Genomic DNA, 14723 nt, shown 5'->3' on the forward strand with positions numbered 1-14723 from the left:
TGTAAAACACTTACAATCTCTCATTATGATAAAGATTTAACTCTCACTACTTACAAAAATAATTATTTTAGGATTTATTAGTATACTTCGAATAGCAAAATTTTTAAAACTTACATTCTCGCCTACATTATAAACGATTGTTTTTTAAGAAGACATTGGAATTATAAGAGAAAATACTACTTTGTTCATTTGATTTTGCATCAAAGAGATTAGAGTGTAACTTAAGAAAAAAGTGAATAAAAGTTAAAAAATATGAATAAGATTAAAAGAACGTGGTAAATTATTATCCAAAAATAAAAATTATTCAAAATGAGTGTAATAAATTAAAGTAACAATTGATGCAAAGTAAGTAGACGGAGAAAGTATAAGTCCCTTGATTGATTGAGTTCCAGAGAAGAATGGAAATAGGACTTATTACTTCCTCTGTTCCTTTTTGTTTTTTTCATTTATTTTTTGTATAGTTTTTAAAATAAATTTTAAACCTCAATATCTATAAACACGCATTATAAAAAGTTACAAAAAATATATAATAAAAAAATATACATTAAAAAGATTTTAATAAAATCTCACATAAATATATTTTTTTTCTAAATATATTTTAAAAATATTAATTAAATATTCCAAATAAAAAATAGATTCGATAACGAATATTATTACTATGATTATATGGCCATGTGGAGTCCTATAAAATGGCGGGAATACACAACTACTGAAGCGTCTTGGCAATTTATAACTTCAATATCAATTAGGGCAACCAAATTTACTTGACTAACAATTTTCCCCAATTTCCCCAATAAAATGCTAAAAGGAAGAGAAAGTCTACGAAGGATCATCGGAAAACGGAGGAGATTTCTTTCAAATCTCTCTAACATCCTATCGTATTCTTGTTCTTTGCCGTCGAATTCTGTCAACGATGGAAACGGTAAGCAATTACTTGACGGTTCTGCCACTGTTAAGACGGAAGCTAACTCAATCGATGATAAACTAGAAGGTTCTAGTTCAGAGAAAGGGTTTGTTGATTGTCCTGTTTGTAGTACACAGATTCGCGCTGATGATTGGTCTGTCAATTCTCATCTTGGTAAGTTTTATTTTAGTTTAATTTTTGTTGAATATGCTCACTTTCGATGATAAATTTTTCATTTTTTGGTATGAATTTGTTGCAAAGGTTTAAGGGGAATTGTTTTGGGGTATTCTAGTCTATCTGCTGCTTATTTTATTTAAGCAGAAATCGATATTGGTTATATATTGGAAATGCTATTCTTGGTATCATACTATCATCTTACAATAATTTTGTAATAGTAGGGGGAATGCTAACCTTATTAAGAATGTTTGTTAATAGTAGAGGCCTAGAAGCATATTTGGAGCTTTTTGATATGCTGAAATCCAGTGCAGTTACAGTGCCAGTTGAGCTGTTGACTAGGTTGACATGGATTCTATGAGCTCAGTGGAAATTTCTAATTCCTTTGAAATTATCTCCTTTTTCAAATTCGTAGGAAATGTTGTTTGTTTGGTTGAGCATTGAAATTTGCAATTGGCGCATGAATTTGGAGTTACCATTACCAGTTGGTAAATTTCCATTTCCTAAGCAGTTCCGAGGAAATAAAATTTCCTATGGGATTAGTAGGTGGCGATTTTTATGTAACGTGAGTGGTTTGGACAAGTGAATAGTTGAGAAAATGGTGTCCACACTCTACACTGAAATTAATCGATTTAAGGTTGTGGGATGAATTAAAGTTGATATTATAAGAGGTGTAATAAGCCTTTTTTCTTGTTCTTTTCTTTGAAGTTGAAAATTGGTATTTATATAGAACTAATACAAGGAAGACTATCAAATTACCCTTAACCCTACATTATTGAGCGTCTATATTGATACTTAGCGTGAATTTCTACTGCCTGTGTTCGGCGTTTATGTTTTTGTTGCTGCAATCAGTTCAATGATGTCTCGCCATCAAAGTTACTTATTCCTTGAATGCTTTTACTATACTATAAGAAACATTTAAGTCAAATGTTATTTTGTTCTTATGCTAATCATTAAAGTCATCTGTTTTCATAGAACATGTTCAGAAAGCATCTTTGTTTTGGGCTTTCAGCTATGAGTTATATTTATCCCTATTATGATGTTTCTTTTTCTTCTAAATAGATTTACTCCTGTTTGTTCTGCACTTGGCATGACTTTGTTTATAATGATGTTAATACTGACGTCAAAAAGATGGCTTCAGATTTGTGTCTTCTTCGAGGAACAAAGCGAAAACTAAGTCAACGCACTCTTCTTCAGTTCAGCTTTTGCCCAAAACTCAAAAGTAGTAGGTGCGAAAGTGAGGGAGTTCATGCAGGGACTAGTGATGTGGTACAGGTCATTGAACCTGCAAAGAACAATCTCCAGCTGGGAAGCATTGGTGCTGATGAAGTAACTTGTGCCAAAAGTCAATGTGAAATGAGCAGATCTTATGATGGAACCTCATTGAAATCATCATTAGTTTTTGGTTCAATCATCCAACACAGTAAGACTTTTACTGAGAAGATTTACATTGATGATGATGCAGATGAGATGACTGATGCTTCTTCAGAACCCTTTGGATCTGGTGCATCAGATGTTGATGTGGAAGGAATTCTTGATGATTTATCTGGGACGACTCTTGAGACATGCATTGTGGGTCGTAAATATGTTGATGCTGCAGAAGCTGTTGCTGGTACAAGCATCTGTTTTCTAAGAGACCCTTACAACATCAAAGATCCTAATGCCATCAAGGTTTTACCTGCTATCTTTGTTTGTTTCTTCTTAAGCATGTTTGGTGCTAATTCTGGTATAGTCAATGTCTGGTCCACCATGGACAGGTTACATCCGCAGATGCTGGCTCTGGAAAAATCTTAGGTTTTCTTCCTCGGGAATTGGCTCAACATTTGTCACCTTTGATTGACAAGTATCAGCTGAAGTTTGAGGTATTTCATGAATCTTTTCTCCTTTCCAGTTTTCATACAAATTCTCTCCATTGCTCACTGCAAGGCTGTATTTATTTGGAAACTAATCACCATTGCTTTGTTTTGTAACGATGACCTAGCCCTTTTTGCCTTTTGACAAAATTTGTGTTATTCCCCAAATACTTAATTCTACTGCTAATATTTCTCAAATATATTGCATGATAAATGTCTTGAGACACTTGATCTAGTTGATTTGCTTAAGAATTAATAACTCAAGCTGCTATCCTGCTGTACTGCTTAAAAATTAAAAGTTAGTGATAGCCCTGTGCAAACTTTTGAACAATGTATAAAATATGTTATTTAATTGTTGCTTGTTGCACTGCTGTCAGCATCTTTCATTTGTTCTCCTCCAATTCTGTTAGCTACTATGCTTGTCGTTTGATATACGAACTATACCCCAGGGAGTGATCACTTCAGTTCCAAAAAGCTCTTTGGATATCATCCCCATCAAAATCATGTGCCTAAAACCACCATCTTATAGTGAATTCTCAAAAGATGACATTGCTATGCTGAGGTTTTTATGCAATAATATTTATTGCCTGATGAAGTCTGGCAAGAGTTCTCCATCGAGCCCTATAAAGTACCAGAAGAATTTCGGGCTCATGATTGAAGATGCTTTAACAAGCAATATGCATCTTTTCACAGATGATGAGAAGTTTTTCTTAGGTGATTTTGCCCTTTTGCCATTCAGTTTTGTTTTCATGTATAAAATTCATGCAGTGTTTTGTCTCTGGTTTGTTTTGATTAATTGTTCACTGTTAGCAGAATCATTCCGCTCATTTTCTGATGATAGCCAAAGGCTCTTTGTACGACTTTACTCAAGAAAAGGTTCTCTATCCATTTTAACCTATAGTAATTGTGATATGTGAATGGACTGCATTTTGCAAGCTTGTTTTCCTATCTAGAAATTATTAACTGCCTTTAATTTCTTACAGGACCATGGTTTCGCATATCTAGTTTTTCATATCCAGAAATACTGGATTATCAACAAGCAGTTGATGAACTCTCAGGTAAAATATAGTGTCAGGCGTCAGCTGTTTTTGTTACTCATAGTTTATTCACGTGTCCTATATCAAGGTTTGTGATTAAATGCTGGATCTCATGATGATACTTTACCAACAGAAGCGTCTTATGTCTGCTCTTTTGGTGATAGTAGCGGCATTAATGACAATGATTTAGAGGAACTTCTGAACATCTTAACAGTGAGCGAGCTGTGTGAGATCCTTCAAATGCTAAAGAAGGTGTGCATTTACTTTTCTTTACTTTCCAGTTTTCATAGGCCATTTCGTGGAGTTTCTTGTGGGCACTGGACTGGACAGGAGGGGGCCAATGATTGTTTGCCATTATTCAATTCTTTCATAATTACGACTAATGCTATTCATCATTTCTTTGATATGAATATGCATAGGAAGTAAGAATTAATACTGTTCATCATTTTTTTGATACGAGAGTACATTTGGAAGAGATGATGACAGACTAACTAGACGTTTGCTTCTGTCATTCTCGGTTAGATAAAGTTTTATGTTCAATTTATGTTTATTTTCATTTCTATTTTTTGAGCTATGGTCTTTTTTTTTTTTTTTTTTCTTTTTTTTTTTCTTTTTTTTTTCTGAGTTCAAAATGATCTTAAATGTTTTGTTCATAGTTTTGTTTTACATAGATGCTAATACTTCAATCATGTACATCTATCAAGACCCAGTCAATGGATCTCAATTGCTACTCTGGCAAAATTCATTTGGGGGTGGTACCCATGAGAAGGGATCATCTTCATGACCTTTTGGCTCCAAATTTTATTTCATCCCATTTTATTTATCCTAATGTCATTAAGGAATCCCACCTAAGCAACAGTCCGATGTATGCAACCGTATACGCAACCTTACCTTAGAGGTTGCAAATATCATCTACTACTTCACATAAATAAGGGTCAGGATTGTTGGAGCATGATGAATAGATCTTCCTAAAGTTTGGATAATTCTTGATGGATGCTCCTAAAGTAAATTAACCTTTGATAACTGCATTGTGAGAGATATGCCATGCGGCCGATACGAGTTAAACATTTACAGATGCAGTTTTATTGCAGCTGCAGACTGATGGTGTGCTATTACTTCCTTGTTCAAGCACTATTATTTGGATTTATTATATTTCTTGTTATTTTTATATTCCTTGATGTGTGATAAGTGCAGCTTCTCTATTAACTACTTGGGTTAGAATGGTTGCAATATGGAAGCTTGAAGGTATGAGACTTGACAAAGTCTGAAGGAGAGTCTTGAAATTCAAGACTTCAGTTCAGACTGCTGAGCTCATGAACCCACATGGCATGGTATCAATATACCATACCATCCACTCCATTGTGGAATATTATTTTTCATTTTCTTTTATAAAAGAGTTCCTTGTTTTAGAGATCAAGTGTATAGTCTGAGTGTCTGAGTGATTTATTGTGGGGTCTAAAGTGATTCTAAAATCTAAACAATAAAGAAGTTGAGACTGGAGATCGGTTAAATCTTTAGTGATAACTTAATCTTGGTTTATTCTGATTATTAAGTTATTATACAATTTGTGTGATTATGATTGTTTTCACTTTCTGTCCTCCTTTCCAGTTATCTCTGCCCTTACCCTCTCCATAAGAACCCAAAGAAATTGAGTTACATATGAAAACAGTTAGAGGATCAGCAAACCTTGGAGAATATTTTTGTTGTAATTGGTCAATTTCACAATATAATGATTGTTGCTTCTGTAATGGGGCGCAGGGTTCCAAAGTTGGCTCGAGGAAGAAAGAGCTTATTGCATCACTACACTCTTCATTTAAAGATGGACTCTGGTATCATGAATTTCTTCCTATTAAAGAATCTTTTATCTACCCTTTTATAAGCTTTAAGAGTCTATATGGCAATATTGCAGTCCTCTCCTTCCAAGTTTGATTTTTGACAGAACAGCAACATGTGTTCGAATTTCTTCAACTGCTGAATCTCTTTTGTGGCGTGTTCAGGTGATGGCCAAGCCGTAATTAATGCTTTTTTTCTTTCTTCTGGCATCATAATTGTTCTCAATATTGCAGTTGCTATATATAGAGACTATTCTTCTTGGATGGAGAGCAAGATTTGTCTTCATTCCTTTTAGTTGATTTGCGAATTCTCAAGTACCCAGAGTACAAATGTTCAATTTCACATCCAGTATTCTCTACCAGAAGTGACCTGCTTGCTTATGAAGAGGTTAAGTTTTGTGTCCATTGCTATAAATAAGCTTTACCCTAGATTCTTTTCCAACTGTTTTTTGTTAGTGCAGGCCATTGAAGTTGCACAGATTATGGACCAATCCCTTGAAGAAGGCAACTCAAAGTTGGTGCTTCAATGTATCGAGATAGCCGAATATCAATTGTCAAGTGATTTTATGATGAAAAGTCAATCATTGCCTTTAAAGTCAGAAGTTTCATTTCTTCAATGTTTTTCAGCAGCTTGGGTTAACTCTAAAATTGTCTTGCTTGGTGTTTCCATCCATGAACAAGAACGTAGGTGTGTGTGCTTTTGATGTTTAGCTGTCCGCTACGGCTACAGTTTTGTATGGTTGCACATTATAGTTCATAAGGAGACAATGCACACGTATAGGTTTTTCAATTGTGTGGTGGGTGAAATGTTGAGAGGATATAGGCGAATGTCATTAATAAACATCTCATTTTAGATTTTTTTGTGCTCACTTCTCACTCAGCTATCTACTAGCCTTGAGAATTTTTTCTACATGTTCCGCTCTTTTAACAGTGAGTATGCTCTTGTAGAAAAAGTTGAGACTAAATGTTAGAGGTCTGGTCTGTTTGATCTTGATCTCTATCTGTACATTCCTTGTCCAAAGTAGACATGGGCGAGTCATGTGGTGTTTTCAGCAGATGATTGGCTTTATGCATGTGTTAATTTGTAGCTGAATTGCGCCTTCTTTTGTAGGTACCAGGATGCCATCAAATTGTTGAAGCTGTTGCTTAACAGTTTTACTTCTGGTGGAAGAAGAGGATACTGGACATTAAGATTGTCCATTGATTTAGAACACATTGGTTGTATAGAACAGAGTCTCTCTGTTGCAGAAGATGGTGTTTTAGACCCATGGGTTCGTGCTGGTTCAAAAATGGCGTTGCAAAGGCGGGTCATACGCTTAGGGAAGCCACCAAGGCGTTGGAAAACCCCTAGTTATGCTTCTTTTGTCAAAAGAAAGATCACAGAGGTAATCAGAGGGATTTTAAAAGTTTTTTTTCTGCACAATACTAAGAAAAGGGTTTTCAAAATCAAAATCTGGGGTTTGCACGGTTGAACAGCGAGCATTATTTATCTGCTTAGGTACATATCCAAGGGAGACCATTAAGCAGCAAAATAGGGACGAAGAGTAGATTTTATGGTCAAGATGACGAGCAATGTGGAGTAGAAGAGCTTGCTCTACAATTCTATGCAGGAGAAGGGGGTGGCTGGCAGGGTGTTCATACAGAAAGTGGCATTTGGTTGACCATATATGGTCTTCTTATGTGGGATATTATATTTTCAGATGTACCAGATACATTTCGCACCAGATTTCAGGTATAAAACACCTTTGAAATTTCTGTTTTAATTTGTTTTTAAAAGTATGAAGGCATTTGATTGTGGAACTTTTATTTGTAGAGTGCACCTTTGGACATGGACAGTGATAACTTTTATATTGCCAGAAAAGGCATTATCGAACATCACTTGCAGAAGATTCACAATGGTATGGCCGAGACTATCCTCATAATGTCGTGGGAGTTGCATTACGGTACACTTTGCAGGGGTGTTAACTGGGAAAGACATTCACTTTCTGAGCTTCGTGCTGCTGTTTCATGCATCAAAGGCCCTTCCCTTTCAAATCTTTGCCGGCTTTTGTCCCAGGATTACCGAAGTTGGTCTAGTGGAATGCCTGATTTGCTGTTATGGCATTTTCATGAAGGCTACAGGGGCGAAGCAAAACTTGTTGAAGTCAAAGGCCCCAAAGATCGGCTTTCTGAACAACAACGAGCATGGCTGCTTACCTTGATTGATTGTGGCTTCACTGTAGAGGTCTGCAAAGTAAACCCTTCAGCTTTAGCATGAAGTTGCCACCATAGTTGCATCAACCGCGATCCGGGAACATTCCTCCCCAATCACCACGAAACGCAACCGGAATAGCTCAAGGTGACGTAACCGGATTCAGATGAATTGTTGATGGCAGCGTATTCTCAGGCTCAGAGCATTACATCCAGCTCTTGCTTCGCCTTCCAGGTTAACGAAAATTTGGAAAGGATCTAACGTTTCTTCATTTGTCAAAGTTTTACTCCGATGACACTTTTAGGAGATTATACGGAGAATGTCAAAGCCTCAGAGAGATAGTCACACTGGCTGTATTAGTCTGAAATTAAGAAAGCAAGATCTTTTCGAGAAGACGAAAATTAGAGCAGATTATATGAGCAGTTCCTTAGACGTACGAGTAAATTAATTATTTTCTATTTTATTTTTATTTGGGATGGTTCATCTAATCATCTATTGATGGTTGTGTTTTATACTTGTACATTTGCTGTTGGTATTCTTGTGGATAAATTGTCCAATTGAATAAAGAAATATAATTAAAATAATTTTAGAATTGGGTTGAGCTTGTCAAAGACAACCGCTAAGTTTTGATGCTTTTTAAATTATATAGCACCTAATTTTATTTATTTATTTTAAAATTAAAATGTGTTAGCCTTGTTGCCAACCGGTCGGATTTTGGTGAATTTGACCTACAAAAAAATGCTAACTGGATTGCAGTTTTAGGTCAGTAAATGCGTCTATTGTGGAGCTATATATATATATATATGTTGATGTGCTTGTTTAGGATTCTAATAGATAGTTCACCGATTATATATTTATGTATGCAACCTTACCATTATGATGATAAATGTATTGTTTTTGCTTGACCGTTAATTATATACATGTATTATTCGCACTTTAATTTAAAGCATTAAAAATAATATTAGTTAAAATAAAATAAGGAGAAAAATAAATAATAAATTTAAAAATATTTAATTTGAATATATACAAATAAACCCAACAAGAATTATACCTTTTATCCTAATGCAAGAATAAATTTACAAATAATTACAAAGAATAAATAAAAATAAAAATAATAAGATTAATGATTCTTATGTTGGATGCAAGTCTAATATTTCTTTTACAACTAAATTTCTAGCCCTATTAATTGTCATAAAACATAAATATAGGTGCTCTTCTAATTCATCTAGTTGATCAATAAAATTTGATTCATTCTTTTTAAGTTGGCGCGCCACTTCTTCACCGGCTTGAGCTTGCAAGTGATCATCAGCTCGATCCATCCAAAACTCGACCATGGCTCGAATATGCTCGAGTTCATCATCAAGCCGAGCCACAAGTCGACTTATTGTATCCAAATCCCTTTTTAGTATATAAGTTCCTTTGGCTGCTGCATCAAGCTGAGCCGACACCATTGCTAGCCGTTTCGTCGAAGCCAAACCACCATAAGCAAAAATAAAGCTTGGAATAGCAATAGTCATTGCTACAAAATGTGTTACAACAACTATAGTAATTGTAGTTGTTAAAGCCACAAGAAAAACGGCTGAGCCAATTTTAAAGCTCTTAACTATATTAAGCTTGGCTTGAACCTTATCACGACGTGACTCAAGCCGTTTAAGCAACTCAGAACAACTAGCTTTAACGGCTTGAAAACATGCTAACGAGGAAGAAGATTGTACAAATGGGTTAATAGATTTAGTGATTTCGATTAAACGATTCAAAATTTTCGGTGAATAATTATTAGACGATGAAGAACAAGGTTTAGGGTCTTCTAGTAGTTCTAAGATTTTCCTAAGGGATTTATATTTAATACGTAAATGGTCGGTGTTTTTTAACAATTGACCACATAAAATAGATGCGTTAGCAGTTTGTTCAAAATAGCTAGAAAGAAGAGATGTATTTTCTGATTGTTTTTCGATAGAAGATAATAATTTGGTGATGGTAGGTTGGTCAGGATCTAAAAGATGCTCGACAAAGAGCCTATATGAAAGTAGTCGAGACGTTGAAGTAGATTCCCATGAGGCTGAATTTTTTCGTGTTAGTGTCATGACTCGAGCCCAAAACTCATTATATGACTCGGTTCTAAAAGCATTTGCATATTCTTCTCTAACATCCACCATTGTTGTGACTTGAACATCATTTGGTCTTGAAACTGCATTGAATCAATATACACACATTTGTTGATCAATACCTATATATAATGACATTCCTGGCAGACGGATAAAATCATACGAGTATGAATATAACTTCGGTGGGTAATCAATGGATATTATGTAGTAGGTATGGTGGATATGAGATCTTATCCACCCTAAATTCACCCATCCCGCCCATACCCACTCGATCCACCTTATACCCACATGCCACATATCTAAAATATACTACTTTATATCAATTTTGTTTATTTTTATTTAGACCTATTGACAAAAAAATTTAGGATATTGATTTTACCTTATTATGTTGTAACGTTTATATAAAATTAGATGTATAATTAAAGCTGTAAGGAATTGTGATTATATGGAGCACATACTAGGAAAATGCCAAAATGGAGTGAATGTGAAACAAATTTAAAGTGGGTATACCCAGCTGGCCATAGTGGGTTAGAACGAGTTTTAATGTGCGCATATTGATATACATGCTTTATGTACATTTTATCCCCTATTTTGGACTCATATTTATGCCATCTTTATGCTTTATTCTTTTTATTTAGTCCATTTATGCTTATGTCGAGGATTTTACACTTTACGGTGTTTGTTAATTTGCCAATTTCTGTAGGTTTTCCTTCATTATTGAACCTTCACAAGCACTAATTATATTTATTTTTTTGCTCTCAGAGGCTTAATGACATTAGGAACTAAATTGGTGATAAAAGGGAAGTCAAATTAATAAAAAGAAGCCCAACCTAAGAAAAGCTACATTTTTCGATCATCAATGCAAAAGGGTCCACTTATAATGATCATACCCTTCACCACACTTGGAATTTGATAGATATTTTTATTGGAGATTAAACTTGGGTCCGTTAGCTTCGAAACTACTGGTCACATGCCCAATTCCGATAAGAAACGACCAAGTAATGGCATTTCAAAGACGCGGTGCGCATAAGGTACAAACCAGTCGACCCGACTCTTTCAGATCTGCAGATCACTGTTTGCTTTTTGACCCGTGATTTCTTGCCTCATGCTTCCTCCAATCTTTCCCCTTGCGTGCTTTAGACCTCCTACTTCTGTGCATCTGGTTCTAATGATGGAGGAGGTTTCTTGTTGGACCATCTCTACAATCATCATGAAGGCAAGTAGATGAGCACTTGAAATTGCCTATAAATACTCCAAGGTTCTCAAGGGAAGACACGCCCATCAGCTCACAAGTTGAACTTAGCTTCATCCTCTCTTTTTCTTTTACATATTCATCCTTTAATGTGTTCTAAGTAGTTCTTAAGTTTAGAAAATTGTCTAGTCTTCATACAAACACTTTCTTTAGCCTTTTCATTCCTTGTTTCAAGCTTTAAGTTGTAATTTAGTTCATAAACACTAGTAGTTTAGTGATTTTCATTTGGTAATCAATCAAAGTACTTAGATATTCCAGAATTTTGTGGGTTTAAGTGTGCAACTTGATGTGGAGTATTTGTATCATTTGAATATTGAAGCTCTTATTCTCATTATTGTGAATCCCAACCCCTCCATAGTTGAGGGTAGTAAGTTGTTCTAAACTCATACTTCTTTTAGTTTATTGAATCATGTATGTTGTAATAGTTAATGTGTTTTGTTCCATGATCATGAGTGAGTAGTCCACTTTCTACAGTTTGGGGATGTAGTTTACATATTGATTTGCTTATGGGGAAAATGGGTTGAGTATAAATATGTACATGAATGAATATGTGAGTTCCATGGTAAGGAATCGAAAGTCCATTTCGATCTCTATCCATGGACAATTTATGTTGATTGAATGTATTGAACACTTTAGAAGTATGATATCATGCTAGTAATGAGTAGCCCAGAAGCTAACTTTATTAGGATTCCTCCGAGACCTAGTGAGTCCTTAGAATGATGAACCATGCCTATCTTGTATGATTGCTTCTTGTTCAACATAAATTGGAAGTCATAAGCTTATATCAGAAAGTTAGTAGTATGGTTGAGTTCTACGCCCAGAAGCCAAATCTCCTAAACCATATTAATAACTATATAGTTCCTATGCCCAAAAGTTGTGGAGCTAAAATAGAAAGACTTTTCTCATCATAAAACTTGATTAAACATATTTTCAACCCATCTCTTTAGTAAATCAAGAAGCTAATTTCCCAAACTCTAGTCTTTATCTTTATTGTTTAAAATTTGAATTGTAAATCATTTTTATAACTCATCAAACCAAAAAATAAAAACTTCTTTGTCATAAAATTCTACTTGTCACATAAGCATTTCCCTGTGGATCGATCCCTTACTTACCACTAATGCTAGTCATTAGAGTTAATTAAGGTGTATATAATTTATTGCATAGAGTGGACTTAGTTAATCGACAACGACCTAGAAACCGGTCTCTATCACATATTCGGGCGGACATGCGTGGGCATGAAAATTTTATCCGTCATAGGTTATGGGTAGGTGGTGGGTATAGGAGAGGGCATACCGCACCTGGCCCCGTCACCTATATTTTTGTTGTCCCTATTTATAACATGCCATTATCAGTAGCAACCTAAAAAAACAGAGTATGACTTAATATTATATTATGACTTAATATTATATTATTATATACTAACTAAAATTACAATATTTTATTGTGTTTGAAATTATTAAAAAAACACTACTTTATAAACATTATTATTATCTCATCCAAGTAAAATGAGTAACATTGCTTCTAGAAGGAGAAGAGACGTTACCAAAGCATGAGAAGACCTTTTTTGTTCGCGAGCCTATTTTCCTCATGTTCACCATTTTGTTGAGACTTCAATAATTTAATTCCTGCAATCAAGAAAGGGAATGGGAATGATAAAGACAACATTTATTATCATATACAAAATCTTTTAATGTTCTCTAGAAAGAAAAAAAATTTGCTTGAAAATTGACCAAAATGTGAGTGTTTAGCACATAATAATCAAGATTAATTAGATATCTATAATCACGACTACCATCTAGACTAAATTTCAAAGATATAAATACATAGGAATACTTAATTATTGCACAAATAATTAATTTAAATCATAATTCGTCTACAATATCTAATAGAATATATAATACTATATCTTAATTCTTAAGGTAAAACTTTTTGTTGAGACTAAAGATATTAAATGTTTTTCATGATGCTAGTGATATTATGTCAAAGATGAAAGAATCATCTAATCAATGCAATCTCAACTGATTATAATATGTTATATACTCTACTGGTATTAAAATGATGCTTCAAATGTAATTTATTGACACATATGTAGAGGGGCACATATCGGTCACATGCTAAACTAGAAGCAACATTCTAATACAATCATATCCACTCTCTTTGTTCTCTTTTGTTATTCTTAATTGCTTTTCGAGTTTGTATGGTTGTTGGTACTAAATGGTGGTAATACCAATGAGAATTATATGTAATGTAAATTTTTAAGAAATGTATCTTGTTCTTCCCATGGTAATAAAATTTTCATCAAAAAATTTATTTTGATCACAAGCTTTCATTATAACCTAATACCACTTTTTTTAATGGTAATGCATTGGAATTAATTTTGTGAAGAAATAAGATGATTGACGTATACCAAGCATGATCATTAAACATGTTAAAAGACTTTCCTATCAAAGTTATACCAACTTTCCATTATCATACACAACATTTAATACCGACAACCAAACGAGCTGTTTACATAATTTTCAAAATCAATTTTGAATACACATCTTAAAAATTAACTTATAATAAAATAGTATACAATAAGAAGAATCTAACAAATCTCATATAGATATATTTTATCTTTTATATATCTATCAAAACCTTATTTATATCCTCTTAAGTTAAATATTCTAAATGAGAATAACATTAGAGAACACAAGGAGTACACGGGTATAGCATTCCTATACAAAGTATAGAAGGACTAACCTTTGAAATAGCAAGAGGAAAGATGAATTAAGTACTTGGGATGATATAAAATGAAATGGTAAGGTGCAAGAGAAAAAAAGAAGCATGAAGAAAAGTGGGATAAATGGGAGGAAGCTTCTTTATATAAAGTTTTTGTAGTCCCAAGGCATGCATTACTTGGAAGGGAAGTTAGGGAAAATAAGCAATTAGCTATGGACCTCAAATATGTGATTATGTGAACTTATTGTATAAGCAATTTTAACTATAAATACACGTCTACTACAAAACTTGAGACTTAGAAGCAATAAAGAACGACCAAGATTCTAGTAGATTTTTATATTCATATTATTAATCTCACAATATCTCAATTATTGTGTTGTATGAATCGGCTACTAGTTAAATGATTATGGATCTATAAATTAAATGTTGGAGATATCATCGTCCCATCAAAATAAAAAAAAAAATTAAACTCTTTTAGAAAAAAATAACTAAACAAATGAAAAATTCCACCAAATTTTTAATAGTTAAATTTAGTAATACAATATAAAAGTAGAAAATACAAAATAACCAATTTAATTACATGTTAAATGATTATGTGACCTCTACGATTAAAATCTTAGGTTATCTCAAATTGTATATATGCCTAATAATAAT

The 14723-nt window shown here is 33.8% G+C and overlaps 2 protein-coding genes across 5 annotated transcripts; one reads left to right on the plus strand and one right to left on the minus strand.

The window, feature by feature from the left end:
* The first annotated feature begins 689 nt into the window (after positions 1 to 689).
* Positions 690 to 8575, plus strand: LOC130805533 (fanconi-associated nuclease 1 homolog). Of its 4 annotated transcripts, none has more exons than XM_057670307.1 (15): positions 703 to 1078; positions 2220 to 2501; positions 2568 to 2749; positions 2836 to 2940; positions 3381 to 3645; positions 3745 to 3807; positions 3915 to 3989; positions 4102 to 4220; positions 5727 to 5797; positions 5878 to 5965; positions 6048 to 6188; positions 6262 to 6488; positions 6912 to 7185; positions 7299 to 7532; positions 7614 to 8575. In XM_057670307.1, the coding sequence occupies exons 1-15, from the start codon at positions 799 to 801 to the stop codon at positions 8055 to 8057; spliced, it is 2850 nt and encodes a 949-aa protein (XP_057526290.1). In that variant the 5' UTR covers positions 703 to 798; the 3' UTR covers positions 8058 to 8575. The 4 variants fall into 4 exon arrangements, with proteins under 4 accessions (XP_057526288.1, XP_057526290.1, XP_057526291.1 ...); XM_057670308.1 differs by having other exon boundaries at positions 2220 to 2429; positions 2544 to 2749; XM_057670305.1 differs by having other exon boundaries at positions 690 to 1078; positions 2220 to 2749.
* Positions 8576 to 9033: 458 nt separating this feature from the next.
* On the minus strand, positions 9034 to 14268 carry LOC130806856 (UPF0496 protein At3g49070). Its single transcript, XM_057672078.1, has 3 exons — positions 14091 to 14268; positions 12892 to 12973; positions 9034 to 10179 (listed from the first exon to the last, which is right to left on the minus strand). Exons 2-3 carry the CDS (start codon positions 12944 to 12946, stop codon positions 9122 to 9124), a joined length of 1113 nt encoding a protein of 370 aa, XP_057528061.1. The 5' UTR covers positions 12947 to 12973; positions 14091 to 14268; the 3' UTR covers positions 9034 to 9121.
* Between the last annotated feature and the right edge of the window lie 455 nt (positions 14269 to 14723).

The sequence above is a fragment of the Amaranthus tricolor genome, chromosome 2, assembly GCF_026212465.1.
Source record: "Amaranthus tricolor cultivar Red isolate AtriRed21 chromosome 2, ASM2621246v1, whole genome shotgun sequence".
Taxonomy (NCBI): domain Eukaryota; kingdom Viridiplantae; phylum Streptophyta; class Magnoliopsida; order Caryophyllales; family Amaranthaceae; genus Amaranthus; species Amaranthus tricolor.

Bases quoted from the DNA above. Each gene is read 5' to 3' on its own strand.
- LOC130805533 (XM_057670305.1), top strand. From the start codon at position 799: ATGCTAAAAGGAAGAGAAAGTCTACGAAGGATCATCGGAAAACGGAGG. The intron at 2,750-2,835 runs GTTTTACCTGCT...CACCATGGACAG, and splicing joins AAGATCCTAATGCCATCAAG to GTTACATCCGCAGATGCTGG. The intron at 3,808-3,914 runs GTTCTCTATCCA...AATTTCTTACAG, and splicing joins ACGACTTTACTCAAGAAAAG to GACCATGGTTTCGCATATCT.
- LOC130806856 (XM_057672078.1), bottom strand. From the start codon at position 12,946: ATGGTGAACATGAGGAAAATAGGCTCGCGAACAAAAAAGGTCTTCTCA. The intron at 10,180-12,891 runs GTAACGTCTCTT...GATTCAATGCAG, and splicing joins AAAGGTCTTCTCATGCTTTG to TTTCAAGACCAAATGATGTT.